This window comes from Geotrypetes seraphini, chromosome 1 (assembly GCF_902459505.1).
Source record: "Geotrypetes seraphini chromosome 1, aGeoSer1.1, whole genome shotgun sequence".
In the NCBI taxonomy this organism is placed as follows: Eukaryota; Metazoa; Chordata; class Amphibia; order Gymnophiona; family Dermophiidae; genus Geotrypetes; species Geotrypetes seraphini.
The window spans coordinates 284,964,783-284,984,022 of NC_047084.1; the positions used below are offsets into that span (position 1 = coordinate 284,964,783).

The 19,240-nt window shown below is 39.1% G+C and overlaps 1 protein-coding gene across 1 annotated transcript in view; it reads right to left on the bottom strand.

The window, feature by feature from the left end:
• Positions 1 to 686: 686 nt before the first annotated feature.
• SLC4A11 (solute carrier family 4 member 11) overlaps positions 687 to 19,240 on the bottom strand; it is a 294,972-nt gene continuing 276,418 nt past the window's right edge. Inside the window, exons 19-20 of the mRNA XM_033953141.1 lie at positions 8,488 to 8,657; positions 687 to 1,869 (exon numbers count right to left, since the gene is read on the bottom strand). Of these exons, the coding sequence (XP_033809032.1) occupies positions 1,806 to 1,869; positions 8,488 to 8,657 (234 nt within the window). The 3' untranslated portion in view covers positions 687 to 1,805. The remainder of the gene's footprint in view (positions 1,870 to 8,487; positions 8,658 to 19,240) is intronic.

A 19,240-nucleotide genomic window follows, 5' to 3' on the forward strand; every position in this document is an offset into this window, starting at 1 on the left:
AGCACTGAACACTGAGCACTTTATTTCTGAACTGGGACTTGGCTGCAATTAACAAGAAAAGTAATCCGGACAAAAGAAATTGCTGAGTGGCAAGACTACAATGGACTGTGCAAACTGAACTGTTGTGAATAATTTAAGGACTAAAAAACACTTTTTCTGCTAGTCTTACAAAAACAAGAATCTCTTCAACAGACTGAGGAAAAATCAAATGAAATTGATGGCAGGTCTGAGATAGCAGCCATTTATAAGTATACAGTACACAGCACTTTATGAATGTAATGATGTTATTTATGTGCATTATGTATATTGTGAAATTGTAAATAAAAAGTGTTTAATAAATAATTGATTTAAATTTAATGAGGGCATTATATATTTATTTATTTATTGTCAAGTAATGAATGTCAGAAAATAGATAAATCATTCCATTTTTGTTGTTTGTATATATATATATATATATATATACACATACACACATATATATATACATATATTTGATTTGTGTGCTTTCTGTGTGTGTGTGTATATATATATATATATATATATATATATATATATATATATATACATACATACATACACACATATATATATACATATATTTGATTTGTGTGCTTTCTGTGTGTGTGTATATATATATATATATATATATATATATATATATATATATATATATATATATATATATATATACACATACATACATACATACACACACACACAAAGCACACAAATCAAATATACCCTTGTAAAGATCAACACATTTGACTGGTATTTAAACATGTTAGGGACTGACACTAAATTACTTTGTGCACAAAGGAAGCAGTTGTGGCTGCGCCAACATACAATCTCAGAACTATAGAATATTAACATACAACAAAGTAAGGCTCAAACAATTCTAAAATGCAGCACAAATTCATATAACATAGCTTAAAGGTAGTTTAAACCCAGTAGCAGTACGAGTGCTACTAAGAAAATCTACATATGAACATCAGAGAAAAAAAATTGAAGACATCCACCATGGAGCATTCCAGTTGTTACAATGAGCTTACATAAATCTGTAAGAAAAATTTAAAATCTTCAGATGGTCCTAGTTAAACTCAAATGTAAACCAGGAAGGACTCAAGCCGATATAATAAGATTCTTAAAGACCTCCTGCTCAATACTTTTTGTAGATTTGCAGAAAGCAACCATTTACAACTGTAGAAACAAGAAAAATTATTTTCTTTCAATTCGCAAATCATTTACAGCGCACTGTTGACTGAAAAGATCACTTCTTGTTCCTCAGTGGCTAAACTATTCAGTGCAAGGATGCTAGCTTAGACAGGATCAATTAAACATTCTGCTTTGGATCTAGAAAAGACAACTAAAGACCAAAATAATCAACTCTTTAAAAAAAAAAGGGACAAATATTATCTATCTACTTACATATTTTAACGTTCAATTTGTTTGGGACAAGGGACAAAGGTATAAAAGTGACTATTTTTCAAAGTAAAGAACAGCTGACGACTCCTGGTCAGCACAACTCAACAACAGAAGTATTTCATCTTTGGAGTTTCCAGTTTTGTACATGACATAAGTGTGTTTGCATCAAAGATATCAAGAGGATCAGAACCTCTTAACCATTCCTTTTAGCTTACAGACTTGCAATTTTGGTTGATCCTCTTGTCATGCTCCTGGATGACGATATTATCAGAGGAAAAGCTATATATATAGTCCAACCCAGAAAGAAAGGGTGAGGGTGGAATCAGGAATATCCAGTCATTGCCCCAGTCAGAGGGGGGCCTTTCCATAGATGTGAATTCCCTCTAATGCTCTGCATCCATTGCATCCAGGTATTTAGATTCAATGATTCTGGGTAGCAAGTTGTACCTACGAATGAGAGAAAATCATTAGCTCCTCTCTATACCTGAACTCAATCACGTTTCTTAAGTTCTAAGGAAGCGATTCTACAAGTGGATGCCTCCATTTACAGTAGGTGCTCAAGGGACATGTGGGGAACATCTATTCTAAAATGGCAAGAGGGCACCCGGATTATTCCTTATAGAATACTAGAATAACCCAAAATCAGCATGCTTAACATTTAGACACCATAGACCTAGTGTAACTGCAGCTACTTAAATGCAGAAGGGACACATGTAACTTACAGTACTCCATAAATAACACATGTAAGAGGGAGCCTTTGCCCATGTTCCATTCATCAATATGCTATATAAGTTAGGGGAACCATGACAGAATGTACCAACTGATCTCCTAAATTTCTACCCCTATTATACTTCCAAAGTTGTCACCCAAATGCGATGAAATCTAATTTTTAAAGTTACAAAAACTATGTTCCACCAGGGAAGAGTTTAAAGTCCAGGTTTATGATATGAATCAGAGATTTTATGAGAGGGGGTATCCTAAAACTGTAGTTCAGGGAGCATATAAGAGAGCATAAAATGCTCACAGGGATTGGTTATTATGACCTAAGATAGTAACCAACACTGATGAGCTGGTTTGTGTGTTGCTATTTTCTCAAGACGAAATTGGTAAGCAATGCCATAATACAGCATTGGCCAATTTTAGGTTACCATGGGATTTTTCAAACACATCCGAAGTTTGCATATAAAAAGGGTAGAAATTGAGGAGATCAGTTGGTACATTCTGCTCCCAATGTATATGATGATAAAGAAAGAAGAGGGGGTCATTCTCAATGTTATCGTTGCTCTTGTTGTAAATACTGTTGGGAAGCACGGGAAGTTCAGATCCCAGGAACGGACCATTTGTTTTATTTGAGAGACAACACAAACTGTGTTTCGTCAAGAGTTATATATTGTATCAAATGCCCCTGTGATCTGTATTATATAGGCAGTACCAAGAGAAGTATAAAGATAATGATCGGGGAACATTTCAGTAACACTCATCTTCAGAAACGGGAGGCACCCCGAGTAGAGCATTGACTCTCAGCCTGTCACTCTCTTACAGATTTATGCTTTGTTGCACTAAAGCAGATCCAAATCCCATGTGGTGGAAACACTGGCCTTAAACTGTTATGTTGTGAGCAGCGATTTATATTCCAATGGAACACTGTGCTACCACATGGCCTAAATAGAGAAGTCGAGTGGACAAGTTTATGATTAGTTATCATTTATACCTTTATGAAATCACTGTGATTGTGATATAAAGTTTGCAAGTGTTGCAAGTGATATGACCTCCCTGTTCTTTGTTGTCATGCTCTTGAAGTGGAATCCCTGGGAATTAGCGGGTGGTTGAATGAATAGGAAATCATAAGAGGCATATGCGATCAACGCAGAATCAATAGGAGCTCCATAAAAGGGAGCATGTGATATGCGCAGAAGAACACAACAAAAAGCAAAGAAAATGATCCAAGTTTCCACAAAGAAAATGGCAATCCAAATAAAACAAAAGATGTGGAAACCAACAATGTTCAATGCTTTATTTCTTCAGAGAGAGCTAAAAACACTATCCACATTTATGTTTTATGGACCCAACACGGGCCGTGTTTAGGTAAAACACTTCCTCAGGGGTCCAATGGAAAAAGATGTTATAAAATAATGTTGCTAACCAAATGTAAAGAAGTGTGGAAGCTACACTATAAACCCTCGCAGGGTGGGAAAGATTCCCCTGCATGAGCCATGCGAATATGAATATTCGTTTGTAATAGAAGTCTGAAGTATGTTATTTTCATAGAAGATTGGAGTTTATTTTATCCGAGGAAGTCATTTTTTGGATTAACTGGGATCCTAATTGGGTTTTTGGGTGTGCACAGCAGCGCCACTGCAAATATACGGACATTGGAGAAACTTTGATTCATCTTAGACAGCACTGGAAGAAATACATTGCGATTATCTTTGGAGAAGGTTTTTTGAACTTTACAAAATAAGTGCACTTTTATTCTTTTCTCCTGTAAAAATTGTTTTCACTAAGTGCAATGATTGATATGGTGCTGTCTTGTCTCCTGAATAAGAAGTACAAAGAGCTATGGAATAGCCATGTTCTGAGCACTATATACTATATAATTCTCATATGTAGGAGGTTATGAGGATAATAGAAGAGTTGCCTGATTAAATGAATTAAAAAGAATTGCTCTGGGATTTGTGAAATATATTGTTAATGAACCAGGGACTATTCACTATAATACTCCTTTCTATATGGAGAATTATATATGCCAGACACAAGACAAATAAAATTTAGGTCCTGATATATTCAGCCTAATGCAAAGTAAAATGGAGATGGGAGAAGAAAGGGACGAAACAGATTGAGGCCAAAGTTGTATTAGTTCCTCCTCACCAGGGCCTCACTGATTGCAGGCTGAACCTATATGGAACAGAAAGAGGTACGGGGAAGAGGCAGAAACAGCAGTGTGAATGTAGTAGTGGGATGGGAGAATGTGTATGTAAAGCTGAAGGGGGGAGTGAGCTGGGAGAGTTATTTAGCAGAAATGCTAGACCACAATGGCATTGCTCTGAAAAATATGCTTTAATTCAGTGTTACTAATAAGCATGTTGTTCTTACACCAGTCAGAAGCAAATTGAACTTCGTGGTCTAGCTTTGGCAAGTTAACTCAGATCTATGCCATCCTAATTCATGCTGAAGTAAGAAGGGTGGATTGATTGAGTGGGAAGGAGGTAGGGAGGAAGGAATGTTGACTGGTGTGCCAAGGTTAAAGCTCAAGGAGACAATGATATGGTGGCAACACACTATACCCCACTACAGCCTTTTAGTCTCCATTAAGCCATTAGCCTCAAAATGGCATAACCACACCTCTCAGTTTACAGCACCACAGATTTGCTTGAACAGAGCTCAAAAATATGGAACAAATTAGTTAAAAGCAGAGAAACAAGATGTGGTACAGCAGGACATACCAAATAAAACTAGAAATTGAAGTATTTTCTATAATTGTACAGTGCTGCACAATGCTTCTTATGTTAAAAAAATTACAGCGATAAAAAATAAGACCTATGTGGAATGGAAAACATTTGATTACATAATTAAATGGAAATAAGACATTAAGAATTAAAGATAGCCAGCTAGTAAAATAACAGCAGCAATAAAATGAAGCAAGATAGTACTTGACTGGAGAATGGACAAGATGGCGCTGTAATGAGGACGCTGAGAAAATCGCTCCTGCACTTATCTTATTGCTGACCCGATTTCAGGTATAGATTTAAATTTTTGAGATGCCTAAAAGAAGGGGTAGAGTGGCTGCTTCAGCCCGGCAGCCCAAATCTACCCTAGTGCAGCAGGGGACAATCACCAGTTTTCTGACCTCTTCTCCAGGGGGCGAACTGGTTTTGCCGAATGTGAGAGACACGTCGGCATTCGGTAGCGAAGCTTCGCTAAGCCCCACAGGAACTGCCCCTCCCCTGCAGCCATGAGTGTGTGGAATCTCGGAAGCCTTGCAGAGATGAGAGTTAATGTCGGCTGTGATGGTGTTGGGCTTGCAGACTTCCTAAACAGCCGCGGCAGGTAATATCTCAACCAGAAGAGGAGAGCTTGGAAGGTTCAGCAGGTCCAGGACAGATTCCACCAGTCCTTCCTTTGGTAAGACCTGTTGAAATTATATTAGTCAATCTGGACGGCATTAGACTCTCTGGTTCATGCTCAGACAAAGAGGTTGGATAAAATTGAGGAAGAGTTGAAAGTCCAGGGGGAAAAGGTTATACACCTAGACCAAATTCTCTTTAATGCAAGATAAACTATTGTTAGTAAGGAAAGCTGAGACTTTGATAACTATATTAAAGTGTTAAATCTTAGGATTCTAAACTTTCGAAGTACAAATAATTTAAGATTTCTGAGGGATCCAAGATGGCCGCTGGATAGGTTTGCTGAGATACATGCCCTTGTGGGTTTTCTCTAGATATCTACTTTTTGTTGTTTTTACCTGATATTTCTATCTGGATAATGCCAAAGAGGAGGAGGAGAAGTGCCGCTAGTGCTGTCTTCGGGAACATAGAGTGACTCATGCAGCGTATGCAGGACATACTGGCATTGTCAGCGACTTCTCCATTGAAGACACTGCAGAGAAGCGAGACGCAGCAGATCTCCCAGGGTTTGGAAACAACTCTCAATCCTGACATGAGTGCACCGCCTCTGCATCCCAGAAGCTCTTCGCGGTGGAGCTTCTGGGAGTTGGAACGCAACCTCCCTCGGAGGCTAGAGAGATTACTATGGGGACTGGAGATTCAGGCTCTCAGTCTCCACAAGGGAGCCTGAACATGGATTCGGAAGATTTGATAACATCAGGAACTGGATTAACACAGCCAGAACATCGACAAGAAGACTTGCCAATGGGTAAGCAAAGCACTTTACATTTGCAATTTTCTCAATTTCAAAAACCCCGTGAAGTAACATTAGATGCCTTGTGGGATCTTGTGGCTAATTTAGGTATTACTATTAATCCCAAATTTCAACAGATTGAAGGGAGATTAAGGGCTCCTTTTACTAAGTTGCAATAGCATTTTTAGCGCACGCAGGATTTTAGTGTGTGCTAAACCCGCGTTATGTGGCTAGAACTAACGCCAGCTCAATGCTGGCATTAAGGTCTACCATGCGTGGCAATTCAGCACGTGCTAAAACTGCTATCGCAGCTTAGTAAAAGGAGCCCTAAAAGAACATGATAAAGATATTACCAACTTAAAGCAAATGACTGGCAACTCTAAAATTGCAGTAGAAAATTTGCAGCAAGAAATAAAATCTTCAAAACAAATACAAGAGACGCTAATCAAAGATAACACAAATCTAAGAAGAAAACTTGAATCACTTGAAAATGCTTCTAGAAATAATCATCTTAGATTGATAAATTTCCCTAGGATTACTAGGGAAATGTTGAAACGTTACTTGGATTGAAATATTGGAGGTCCCTGAGGCTTCATTACCTCCCTTCACACAAGTTTATTACCTTCCAAGTAAGGTGCAAAATAATCAACAAAATGTGAACCAGGACTCATTGAATGTGTCAGCTTTATTAGAAGTTTCTGATAGGGAAGTAGCCACTCCTGCTACTTTACTTTTGACAGTTGCCCTTACTTTAGATGAGACATGGTTGTTACCAAGGGGGGGGGCCTTAGGCGCTTGGGCCAATCAGGCTTTGGGATCCTGTGGGCAGGGTAGGGGCGGGCTCGCCTCATTTAGACGGAGGTGGGCCTGCTGGAGCTGTCCAGTCCAACTTGCTGGTAAGATCAAGGGGGGGGGGGTTCTGGGGTGGTGGTGTTCGCTGGGGGGCGATCCGGCAGGAGGGGTTGGGCACCCTCCTGCGGCGATCTTAGGGGAGGGTTGGGGGGTCCGGCAGGAGGAATTGGGCACCCTCCTGCCGGTGATCTTCCGGGGGGGAGGGGCTGTTGGGGGGGGTTTGGGGAGGGATGTTGGGCACGTTAAACCTGATTTTGTAACCGGCGTCTGCAATATGGACGTTGGTTACAGAATTGAGTTAACTTTGGACGGGTGTAGGCCCGATTCTGTATAGGACGCCCGGGATTGACGTCCTATACAGAATCCAGGCCTAAATCAGTAGTGTCTGGCTCAATCGCTATCAAAATAAAGATGTCATCTGCATAAGTAAACAGCTTAAAGAGATTAAGGGTAGTCATGTAAAGATTAAATAGAATTGGTGAGAGCAGGGAGCCCTGAGGAACTCCACAGTAAGATTGCCAAAAAGCAGAGTAAGAACTGAGTAAGAGCGATATTTAAGAAATTTGGAAAACCTGTCCAGAACGGTTTTGTGGAGGCCTATATCTATAAGTAGTTGGAGAAGAATGTCATGGTGAACCACGTCAAATGCACCACATAAACTGAGATTGACTTTGTTGAATTTTAGAAAGGAGAGAAATCAGCAGAGTTTCAGTACTGAAATTAGAGCAGAAGCCATGTTGAAATAGTTGGAGAAGAGAAAATGTATCTAAATAATTGGTGAGCTGGCTGGCTACAATTGATTCTAGCATTTTTGTCAGTAAAGGTATGTTGGCAATTGGACGGTAATGAGAAGGAACAGTTGGGTCTAAATCAACTTTTTTAAGAAGAGGGGAAAGTGTTATTTGACCCATGGAATGTGAGAAATGACCTGTTTCTAAAGAAAAATTAAGTAAAGCAGTCAGCCAGGTAATGGTATAAGAAGGGATGTTAATGAACAGATAAGATGGAAAAGGATCCAACAGACATTTACTCATCCTATCACACAGTTTAAGAAAGGGAGTAATAATGTCTAGTCACTCTGTTGAGTAGTAAAATCGATTGACTAGTTAAAAAGTCTTTGAATTAATAGAAGATATAACACTACAATATTTTATTTATCTTTTCCTTTGCTTATTATTAAGTTAAATCATTCTCTCTGATGTGTGAATTGTCCCTCCCTAATGAGGACAATCAAGAATCAGAGCATTGTTTAAATTTGGAATAGTATTTTTTAGTTGTATATTGTGGCAAAGTCTCTGCTCATACATATACAAGTTTCTATATATAAATGTTATAAAAAAAAATAAAAGATAGTACCTGATTGGAATCATGCCTATCATAATAAGAGGAAAGATCATCTTCATATAGGGCAAATGTGACATTCCAAATCCACAGAGGATTACAAGCTGAAGGACTTGAAGACCAGTGAAATAATGGATTTTCCTCTGCGGGACTCTGCGAATGTAATGCGTTGGAGGATATGCTGTCTGTAAGGGAGAGGAAAAAAGTGGATAAATTAACCTACTACAACAAAAATTTGGCACTAATCCAGCATTTTGGGTTACATTGGTTTATGAAGTCAAGAACATGCTGAAAGTATTTAACAAATGCACAGGTGGTGAAGTCACCATTTACTCTTTAAAAAGCATTGTGCTAGTAACAATTTTCTTTCTATGGTTTCACAACACATTCTGCCATGTAATCGAGACCCATTTTTGGCATTAAGGAAATCATGAACTGAAAGTTGTTGGTGAGCAAACATTTGGTGCAACAACTAGACAAGAGCTGCTCAGAGTCCCAGTAATGCTCCAAAACAAATGCTCCAAACAACGCATTCTACTAGATATGACTGCACACACAAGGTTCATCCCAGGGTACAGTCTCTCAAACTGCGCACCACGGAACAGTTATGTGCCTTGAAGAGGTTCCAGGTGTGCCACAAGCAATTCCAGAATAGATTACATGTACGTCACGTATGCAAGAGTCTGTCAATGTTATGTGTAAGGATATGACCGCCCAGACAAGCATCATTCCTTGAAAACTAACGGCAAATAATTTTATTTTTATGTAGTAGTTATCCTAACTTGAGCAACAAAGCAATCAAGGTTTTGTTAATATTTGAATCTTCTTATCTTTGCGAACGGATGCCCTCTTGTTTCAAGGGTCCCATGACAACAAGAGGGCATCCGTTGAAAATCAGGGGCGGGAAACTACGAGGTGACACCAGGAAATTCTTTTTCACTGAAAGAGTGGTTGATCGCTGGAATAGTCTTCCACTACAGGTGATTGAGGCCAGCAGCGTGCCTGATTTTAAGGCCAAATGGGATCGGCACATGGGATCTCTTCACAGGGCAAAGGTAGGGGAGGGACATTAAGGTGGGCAGACTAGATGGGCCGTGAGCCCTTATCTGCCGTCTATTTCTATGTTTCTATGTTTCTAACTTAGATTTTCAGTTCTGACAGAAATTAACTTAAACAAAGAGAACGACTGCAGATGGTTAATGAAATGCATGTTTGCTTGTCGATTATTAAGTCGTGCTTTGAGTTAATTTGCACTCAAAAACAAGCTTATCCATTGCACTGATTAGCAATTCTATCTAGTTTAGTTTCACTTTTGTTACAATTAACTATACATAGCTTAAAGAACTTTAAATAAATAACTCTCAAATTTAATTTTTTATTGGTTTTGCAATTTTATAATTTCAGTTATAATGTGCCGTGAAAAACATTTGCTCCGTTTAGTGTGCTGGAACTAAAAAGTTTGAGAAACACTGTCCTAGGGGAAGCAGGACCTGGAACGAATCTGCCAGATTAAGCTTCCTTATAAGACCAAAGAGAAGGGAGAGGACCTCATGATGTCCACTACGGCAACTCTGGAAAAGGAAATGATGAGAGGCCTGGGGCAAATCACCTTAATTCACACACCCCTCCTCAAAGACAGCTCTAATTGCACCTCTTATATGAAAAAGGCTTGACCAATATAATTTGCCCAAGGTATTTCATAATGACAAAAAATAGATTGCCAAGAATATTACCAATTCCCATTCCCAAGGGTAGCAACACGGTCTGGATGCCAAGATATCCACAATAAATACTGCTTAGATGTGCATGAATATGCTTGCACTGTTTGTTTGTTTTTTCTGCCATTCCCTTGACAAAAATCAAGCTCCAGGATATTCAAATCAATTAACAAAACGAGCCTCAGACAAGTTAAGCAGGACATTCAAGTCCAAGCTAAAGCATTCAAGCCACACAGGCTTTTAAAGTCTCATAATCACAGGCTCCTCTTACATGTGGAGAAGCATAGTAAAAAAAAAAAACCTCAACACATGTTTGAGAAAAACCTATGCTCCAACCCACACGTAGAGACAAAAGTAAACACAGTGCTCAGAACAGGGCAGTGAACTTAGACGTAGTTGTAGAAAACAAAAATAACTTAGCTGTGAACAAAGTCTCTCTCTCAGTTGATTGAAGCTGTAGAAATGCACTGCAAAACGCTATCAACTTGAAGAGAGCATTTGCTGTTCAAACACAGCAAATCTCATTTCCCAGTCAGTTGGAGCTGAAATACACTCCACACAGCTACAAACGCTGACAATTCCGAGGGAGCTACAGCTGACTCTGCCCTCACTGTAAATTTCAGAGGGCTCTGTACAGTGCTGTGTAACTTGATTTTTGTCAAGGGAATGTGTACTAATTGCTAATAGTTTTTGACAAAATTACTTGATCACATTTCACCTTTTCTCCAACAATTGCACTCGTTACCAGTTATTTTTAGAATGCAATATAAAGTAGTAATGATTTGCCATCAATTCTTGTATGGAACCATACCTGAATTGTTCAAGAACAACATATCTAATTATTTACCAAATACATCATTACGTTCTGAGAATTTAGTTCTACTAAAAACAAATGCTAACCCGAAGCATGTGGAGACTGGTAAAATAATAATAATAATAATAACAGCTTATATACCGCAATACCATGAAGTTCTATGCGGTTTACAAAAGATTAAGCAAAGGTACAAATTGACTGACTTCAAGAGGGGAAGAAGAAAGAGAAGTAATTAGACAGGAAATTCATTGTTGAGGAGAAAAGTGATCAAAAGGACAGTAGGTCCTATTGAGAGGAAAGAGATAAGTGGATCAGTTGTCAAGATGTTTTAGGAACAGGTGTGTTTTTAGACGTTTCCTAAATTCCTCATAAGTAGAGGGTGAAAGTAATTGTTCTAGGTTTTTACCCCATGATGCTGCTTGGTGTGAGAGAAGGAATTCATGGTGTTTTTTCAGTTTGCAACCTCTCACTGGGGGGGAAACAAAGTTGGAATGTGAACTTCTCTTGTGTCTGTTGGTTGAGAAGGTGAAAAGGTTAGTAATGTATTTGGGGGCAAGTCCATGTAATGCTTTAAAGCAGAAACAGGCAAATTTGAACTTTACGCGTGCCTTCATCGGCAGCCAATGTAGCTTCTGGTAGTAGGGTGTCACGTGGTCAAATTTTTTTAGTCCAAAGATTAGTCTGACTGCCACATTCTGCAACAGTTGTAGGCGTCACATATTCTGTTGTGCAGAAGTTAAAATATGGAACTCCCTTGTGGGCCAAATACGAAAATGCTGTGAAAAAAAGGGTAGTTTTAGAAAATTACTTAAGACGTAATTGTTTGAAGAGGCCTTTTTCTAGCCAATACTTTTTTTAGTGTTGATTGCAGAATCACTCATGATTCTTTGAATAAGTTTTTGGTATTATTTTATGGATATGTTTCCTGAGGATTATTTGTTTAATTATGTTTTTTTATGTATGTAAATCACGTAAACTGTTTAGAAGCTGAGTTTACAGAGAGGGAAGAAATGCTGGTTGCAAGGGACAAGGAGAGGAGATGCTAAGAATGAAAGAATCTATCGGAGGTTGTCAAGGAGATAAGAGAGAAGGATGGCGAGTATAGAGGGTAGAAATGTGGTAATGGGAAGCAGATAAAAGGGAATAGGAGGATGGGAAATGTGAGAGCCAGAGAATGAAAGGAGATACACTTCTCCCTCCTTATTCGCGGTAGATGCGGGCAGAACATAGCCACCAATATGGAAAAACTGCAAATAACTTTTTATATGTTATTCACGTTTTTTTGAAAAAAGGCACTATTATTACTATTTGTGGTGGTGGGAGGGGAAGAAAAGCTTGCAAGGCTGAGGAGAATAATGATGCACCCACTCCCCAATACAGTATAGAATTACTCAGATCGAAAAAGGAACGGGGAGCAAGAGTTTAAATCCAAATTTATGTACCCCATTAAACCAAACAACGGAAAAAAAAGGAAACACAAACGAAGACAACAATTCCCAAACCTAAAGGTAGTGAATGCTGAAAGCTGGAGAGAAGGGCTCTCGCTAAGTTTCTTGCTATCTGAGTGGTGTAGTGGTGCGTGCCAAAGTGCGCTCTCCGCAGTTTGGAAGCTGCAAGAGAAGACGAGAAATGTGTGTTTTCCTCCTTGTCATGCTGAATCACTTACAGTGCTGGGAAGCATAAAGGCAAGGTTTGTTAGCGCAGCAAAAACCATAACTACCCCTAAACCCCAAGTCAGAAAGGATGTCAGATGATAAGGAAGCATGGTGGGAGGAGATGGCAGGGCCCCACCACTTGCACCCGGTATCCACAGTAACTGACCTGGGTGTCTGCCTGTGCTGGAGTTGCTGGGAAGCAGTGATTTTGAGGGTGAAATATTTTAAGCTGTGATTTTATGGGAGAAAGCATGGAAGCAGCGATTTTCAGAGTGAAAGTTGGTAAGCGCTAAACTTCATCAGTACAGTAAAAGAAAAGGAATTTTACTCACGACATAATTTTTGGGGGTGGAGTCAGCATCCCAAAAATTGCAAATAAGAGAAACCACGAGTGCAGAAACCGTGAATATGGAGGGAGAAGTGTAGAAAGTTGATAAAAAGTAAAAAGGAATAGAGCAAGAGGGTGAAATTTGAGTAGACAAACAAAAAAGAAAAATGGATGAGCGCATTGTAAGATAGATATGTCAGATATGTAGTAAGTGAATGTAACAAGGAAGGAGGAGAGAGAAAAATAAATTATCAGCGGCTGCTGAACAAAATAATTAGCGGAAGATAGGAAAACAGAAAAAAAATAAACAGACTAATGTAATGAAAAAATAAAATGCCCAGACACACAAAAGGTAGGAAAAAAAAGTGCTTTATTTTGAATTTATTAACTGGAATATGCTAGCTTTATGAACTATACGAGTATATCACAGATATTTATGTATTGTATTCAATACAAAGGGAATTGCATTTAATTTTGTTTCTCTAGTGTGACAGAATATGCTGAGCTTAAGTTCTTGGGGTTCCCAATTCAATGTTTTGTCTTCATATTTCAAACTTTAATTTAGGATCCTTGTTCTGTATTTGGTGAAGGTTTGTCTGTGTTTTGCATGTTTACATATAGTTTCTCTGTTGAGATCTGTAACAGTTCCACTTATTCTGTTTTATTTGTATAGACGTTTTGGTGTTCTAAGGTCCAGTGTAATATTTGTAGTGCTGCCTATTCAGAAATTACTCCTGGGGGAATTCTGTGCCAATGCACAATGCAGAATTCTGCACAGGACATGGAAGGGGACAAAATAGGTCAGGTTTCTGATCCCCCTCTTCTTGTGGCACACACCCACAGACCACTCGAAAAAAATCCCCCGTCTCTAACCAGGCTTACCCTGTCCTCTTGGATCATGTGGCATAAAAAAGAAACAGATGGCTGTGCATCATACCACGTTTTTCCTCCTTTAATAGTCTAGGCCCAACTGCTGTACAAAGTCCACATGGTTCAACTAGCAGTGGGCCCGGGCCAGTAGAGAAGGAAGTAGTAGTTTGATGCGCAGTTGTTTGTTTCTTCCTTATGTCACATTTTCCAAGAGGAAAACAGTAATGTGGCGGTAAAGAGAGAGAAAATTCAGAGAGACAGGGGTTGGGGGGCTAAGGGGAGAGAAAAAACTAGGGAGCAGAAAAAGCTGGGGGGGAAGAGGAGAGAAGGGATTCAAACTAAATCAGTGTGGGGGAGGGTAGAACCTGAAATAAGTTGGAGAGAGAGAAAACTGAGTAGGTTGGAACCTGGAGAGGGATATTACTGGTGAAAGAAGCAGCTGTGAGAGTGGTTTAGGCTTTCTAATTGGGGAAATTAGAAATAAAGATGCAGAAGTCTAAAATATTGGGTGGGTGCGTGAAAATGGTTGATTATGAGTATGTGTAAGTTGAATGTGCTTTTATTGTATTATTATATGTTACACTTGTTGTACTGCACTATTGAAGTTTTGAAAATCAATAAATTTAAAAAAATAATAATAATAATAATAATAATAATTTAGTGCTGCTGGGCAATTAGGAGAAGGGGACTGATGAAACCAGTCTGCTGCTGGGAATAGGAAAAGGAGGCTGGGGGGCAAGTGGGAGCTAGGGGTTGGTGATGAGCCTGAGGCAGAGGATGGGAGGAAGGCATTGGAAGTAGGAGGACGAAAAGGACAAATATTGTTGGGGAGGAGGAAGAAACATGGGCATATGCAGGGAAGTCCAAATTGACACATCTAGACCTGGTCATCTTCATTTCTATTTGTACATTGTTTCTAAAATCTGCCTTTAAATTACATAAGTAGTACTGTTTTTGCCCCGGATCACAGCTGATGAAATTTCTTAGTAATGAAACCAAACGTGCTCTCTTATATCTCCTCTTTGTTGGAAGCTTGATTATATTTGTTGAATTCCTTTTGAAAATGATTATATTTTCTTATACTTAGGGCCTCTTCTATCAAACTGCGCTAGCAGTTTTTAGTGCGAGAGCTGCGCTGAATGGCCCGCGCAGCTCATGACGCTCATAGGAACTCTATGAGCATCGGGAGCAGCACGGGCCATTCAGCGTGGCTCACTGCGCTACGAACTGCTAACGCAGTTTGATAGAAGAGGCCCTTAGTTAATTACTGTTATTAGCAACTTAAAGATGAATCAATGTTTGACAAGTTATGTATATGCAATCAAACCCTTATTTTTGTGGCTACAAAACAACAAGCATTAATTTGTAATAACTTTTACCAATTTCTTTTAACACCGAGAAAACAGAAATAAGCAGTACAAATCCTTCCTAACATTAGCATTTTTCCATTAAAAAGTACATCTCTAAGATGCACAAATACCAGTGCTAGCTTATTATCAGGCAGAAAAAAGATTTCACTTAGTATTTCTAGAATCTTAACCCTTTGCCCCAACATCTGCAGCACCATGACAACAGGAGAAGGAAGTAATATACAGAACCAAAATGAAATTACATACACAGAAGTTCAGGGATATTAAGAGACTTTGCAACAATAGGACCCTGCATAACTGACATTTTAAAAATGTGGACTGTCTAGAATGAGAAGAAAATGCCAGGCCACCTCTTGTCTGTGTGCACGGATATTGAGTTGCAGTAAACACGCATGCATTATCACACCAATACAATTCTCTCAGTAGGGATGTGAAAAAGGACTGCTATTGTAACCTATCTAGGAACTTGTTCTCATTGCCCTTTGAGACATATCACCCACTCAATATGTGCTTTTATTTTAGTTCTCCAGGCTCTGCGTACTTGCAATATCCCACCAGCAGTACACGTGTCATTTTGCATTGACTGCATGAAGTGCTTTGCTTCCTTCTACACTGCATAGGTTATTATCACAAGAGACAAAGAACAGAAAATATAGAACAATTTGTATCTTTCAGAGAAGTCTGTAGATTTGTGGGTTGTTTTTCTTTTTTTAATTGTTCAAGTATATCTTCAGCAGGGCTGGCCCACCCTTTATGTACGATTAGGCAGTCACCAAGGGAATAAGTTTGGGAGCAGTGATGGGCAGCTGCAGTCAAAGTACAAGAGGTTCTGATAGTCCCACAAACTCCAAGAACCATCAGCGAATACTTCTAACCTCTATGGTTGTAAGATTTTTTTGTGCGATAAATCATGATTGTTGAATTTAATTATCTAAATCTTTGGGGGCTGGGTTCCAGGAAAAGGGCCTAATTGCTAAAATCAGTGGGGGTGTCAGGCAGGAGGATTGCAAAGGCTTGCACCTGCTCTGATCTTTGGGCAGTTCTAAAGCACATGGTGGAGATTTGGCAATGCTGACTCCAGGCCACAAGAGGCAGTACAGCTGAAGATCTCAAAGCACCCACTCACTGTCCTCTGCACAGCAATACGAACCTATGAGAAAAACAATCTCATCCATTTGCTTAAGGTTAATTTAAACAGAAAGAATAACCTGTGGGAGTAAAGAAAGCTCAAGAATGCATGCTCTGAGGACTATAGAAGTCCCCTTACTCAAACGCATCTGATGATAATCTACTTTCTATTAACATGAAGAAGAGCACAAGTGGATCAATTTTTCACTCCGTCAAAAATTACAAAGACTAGGGGACACTCGAAGTTACAGGGAAATACTTTTAAAACCAATAGGAGGAAATATTTTTTCACGCAAGAGAATAGTTAAGTTCTGGAATGCGTTGCCAGAGGTTGTGGTAAGAGCAGATATTATAACTGGTTTTAAGAAAGATTCTTGGACAATTTCCTGGAGGAAAAGTCCATAGTCTGTTATTGAGAAAGACATGGGGTAAGCCACTGCTTGCCCTGGATCGGTAGCATGGAATGTTGCTACTCTGAGTTTTTGCCAGGTACTAGTGACCATGAGAATGGGCTACTGGGCTTGATGGACCATTGGTCTCACCCAGCAAGGCTATTCTTATGTTCTTGTCAACTCAGAGTAAGATCTCCAAATGGGTTAATTTTGTACAAAGCATTGTCAGGCATGAACCTCACCCATCCGCCAGAGTACTTAGGAGATTATCTCAATCCCTGAACCTCACCCATCTGCCAGGAGATTATTTCAGTCCCTCAGACTTACTGCTTGTCCCTTCTGAAGTTCCTGTGTCAATATTCCTCTTTCGTCCGTTTGTTCACTCTCTTGGAACCCTTCTCAATTTAAACACGGAGCTTGTAGCCTAAAAGCAGTCATACATTATTTCCTAAATTTCTACAGGTGTGAATTAATTGTGGCTAACTCCCTTAACTTTTTCAGGAGCCTTATCACTGAGCTTATATCCACAGCAGAATGTTATCTGCATCTGCAGTGTCTGCACTAGTGCATAAGCTACAGTTGGACATCTTTGTCTTTTGGGTGATGTGTGGCCAGTATGAATTTCTTTTTTCTTCCTGTCGTACTTTAATTGTGGTGGTGGCCTTACTGAGATTTGGTATAGATTTTATACAAGGTCAACACATGAAGAACTCAGCATGACTGCCTCACATAAGCAGAGCAATTCATCAGCTCGATTGCTAAATTTTAGGTTGTGTTGTCTGGTGAGCCCTCCGTTTTCTATGCAACATCTCAGGTGTGTTTTCAGGATGAAGGCAACCTAGACACATATTACTGCAATGTCCAACTTCAGCACAACCTGGTGTATTGTAATAAAGATGTCTCAAATTTATTATTAGATCTTTTAACTCTTTGGTATTAAAAAAAAAAAAAAAGTGCAATGGAGGAAAGAGAACTCGGACAAATGAACAGCAGATTTTCATCCATTTGCCCCATAATAAAATAACTATAGAAAGCCATTCTGAGATTTTTGAAGAATCCAGAGAACCTATATTTTTACACTGATTTTCTGTATTCCGTGAGTACTAATAATGGCAACATTACTCGGCCTCAAAATCTCTCCTAAAAATTGCCAAGTAATGCATGATACCAGAACTGCAGAAAAAATCTACTACTCTCTAGCCACCTCCTTGAATGCAAGTTTTTGTGTTGTGATCCAAGCTATTTGGAATCCTGTCTGAATAAATGTTTTCACAGAAGGAGGGTAAAAAACTTGTCTGAGAGCCTACAAGTAGAATGTGTTATGTCATTTCATTTTTAGACCGCCTATCAGGATAATTTGGTAATCATAACAGAATTTATTTAGTGTGGCATTCAATGCTGTTTTACCAAAAAAGGCATGGCAAGGACTTATTGCACCAGAGTATCAGACAAAAAGAGAAATCACATTTTTGCCAGTTGTTAACTCTGTTTTAAAACTGTCTAGAAAGATTTGATCCTGACTGCCTTAAAAGGCTCCTATTGGTTCCTGCAGACAGATTGCAGCAGGTAGCATGGCAGACTTCAGCTGTTCTTAAAGTTTAAATCAAGGTTTTAAGGTGATTAATTGTGAACACAATGGGCCTAATTCCCAAAACGGCGTCCTGATTGTAGGTGGCTGTAGGCATCATATCACCGGACCAATTGGGACTTTTTTTTTTTTTTTTTTTAAATTGATGCGGCAAATGACGCTTGCTTGCTTGATGTTGAAAGTAAGATTGGATTTTAAGTATGGGTGAGGTAAAGATTGGCCTAAACGGGAACTTTTCACAGGAGTAGATAGTATGGACCTATGATAAGTTTCAGATGTATGGCAGGTTATGTGAATGGTTTGTGGGAGGTTGATGGGGTATTTGTTGGGATAAATAAGTAGAAGCATGTTGGAATAGTGAATGTAGTAATATATGGGTGAGAGTTAATAAGTAAATAGTGTATAATGTTCAAATGAGTGGTTTGATGAATGGATATGGGCTGAGAAAGAGACAATAGAACAGTGTATGATAGTGAGGTATTGAATGATTGAATGGCATGAAAAAGGCCATTGTGAGTTGGAGTGCTGTGCAATGTGGGGGATTAATGGATGGCATAGTTGTAAGGTTTAAAATGGCGAGCATGAATGTGATTGAATGAAGCTGTCTGGAAGGGACAAGAACACGTTTTGTAGTTTACTGTGGCATGGTTGAACAGGTTTAGAATAGTGAGCATAAACATGATTGGATGAAGTAGTCTGAAGGGGACAAGAAAGTGTTTCATAATTCACTGTGGCGCCATGGTGGTGGGCCTTTGAACCTAATGGCTCAAAAACACCGACATTGTGTAATCATCTGTAGAGCTGTTAGCCGGAAGGAGTCTAGTCCAGTCTGTGGGATGCCAGTACACTGAAGTAAGTTTATTATTTATATTATGATGACACATATAGAAATGTTGTTATGAAAT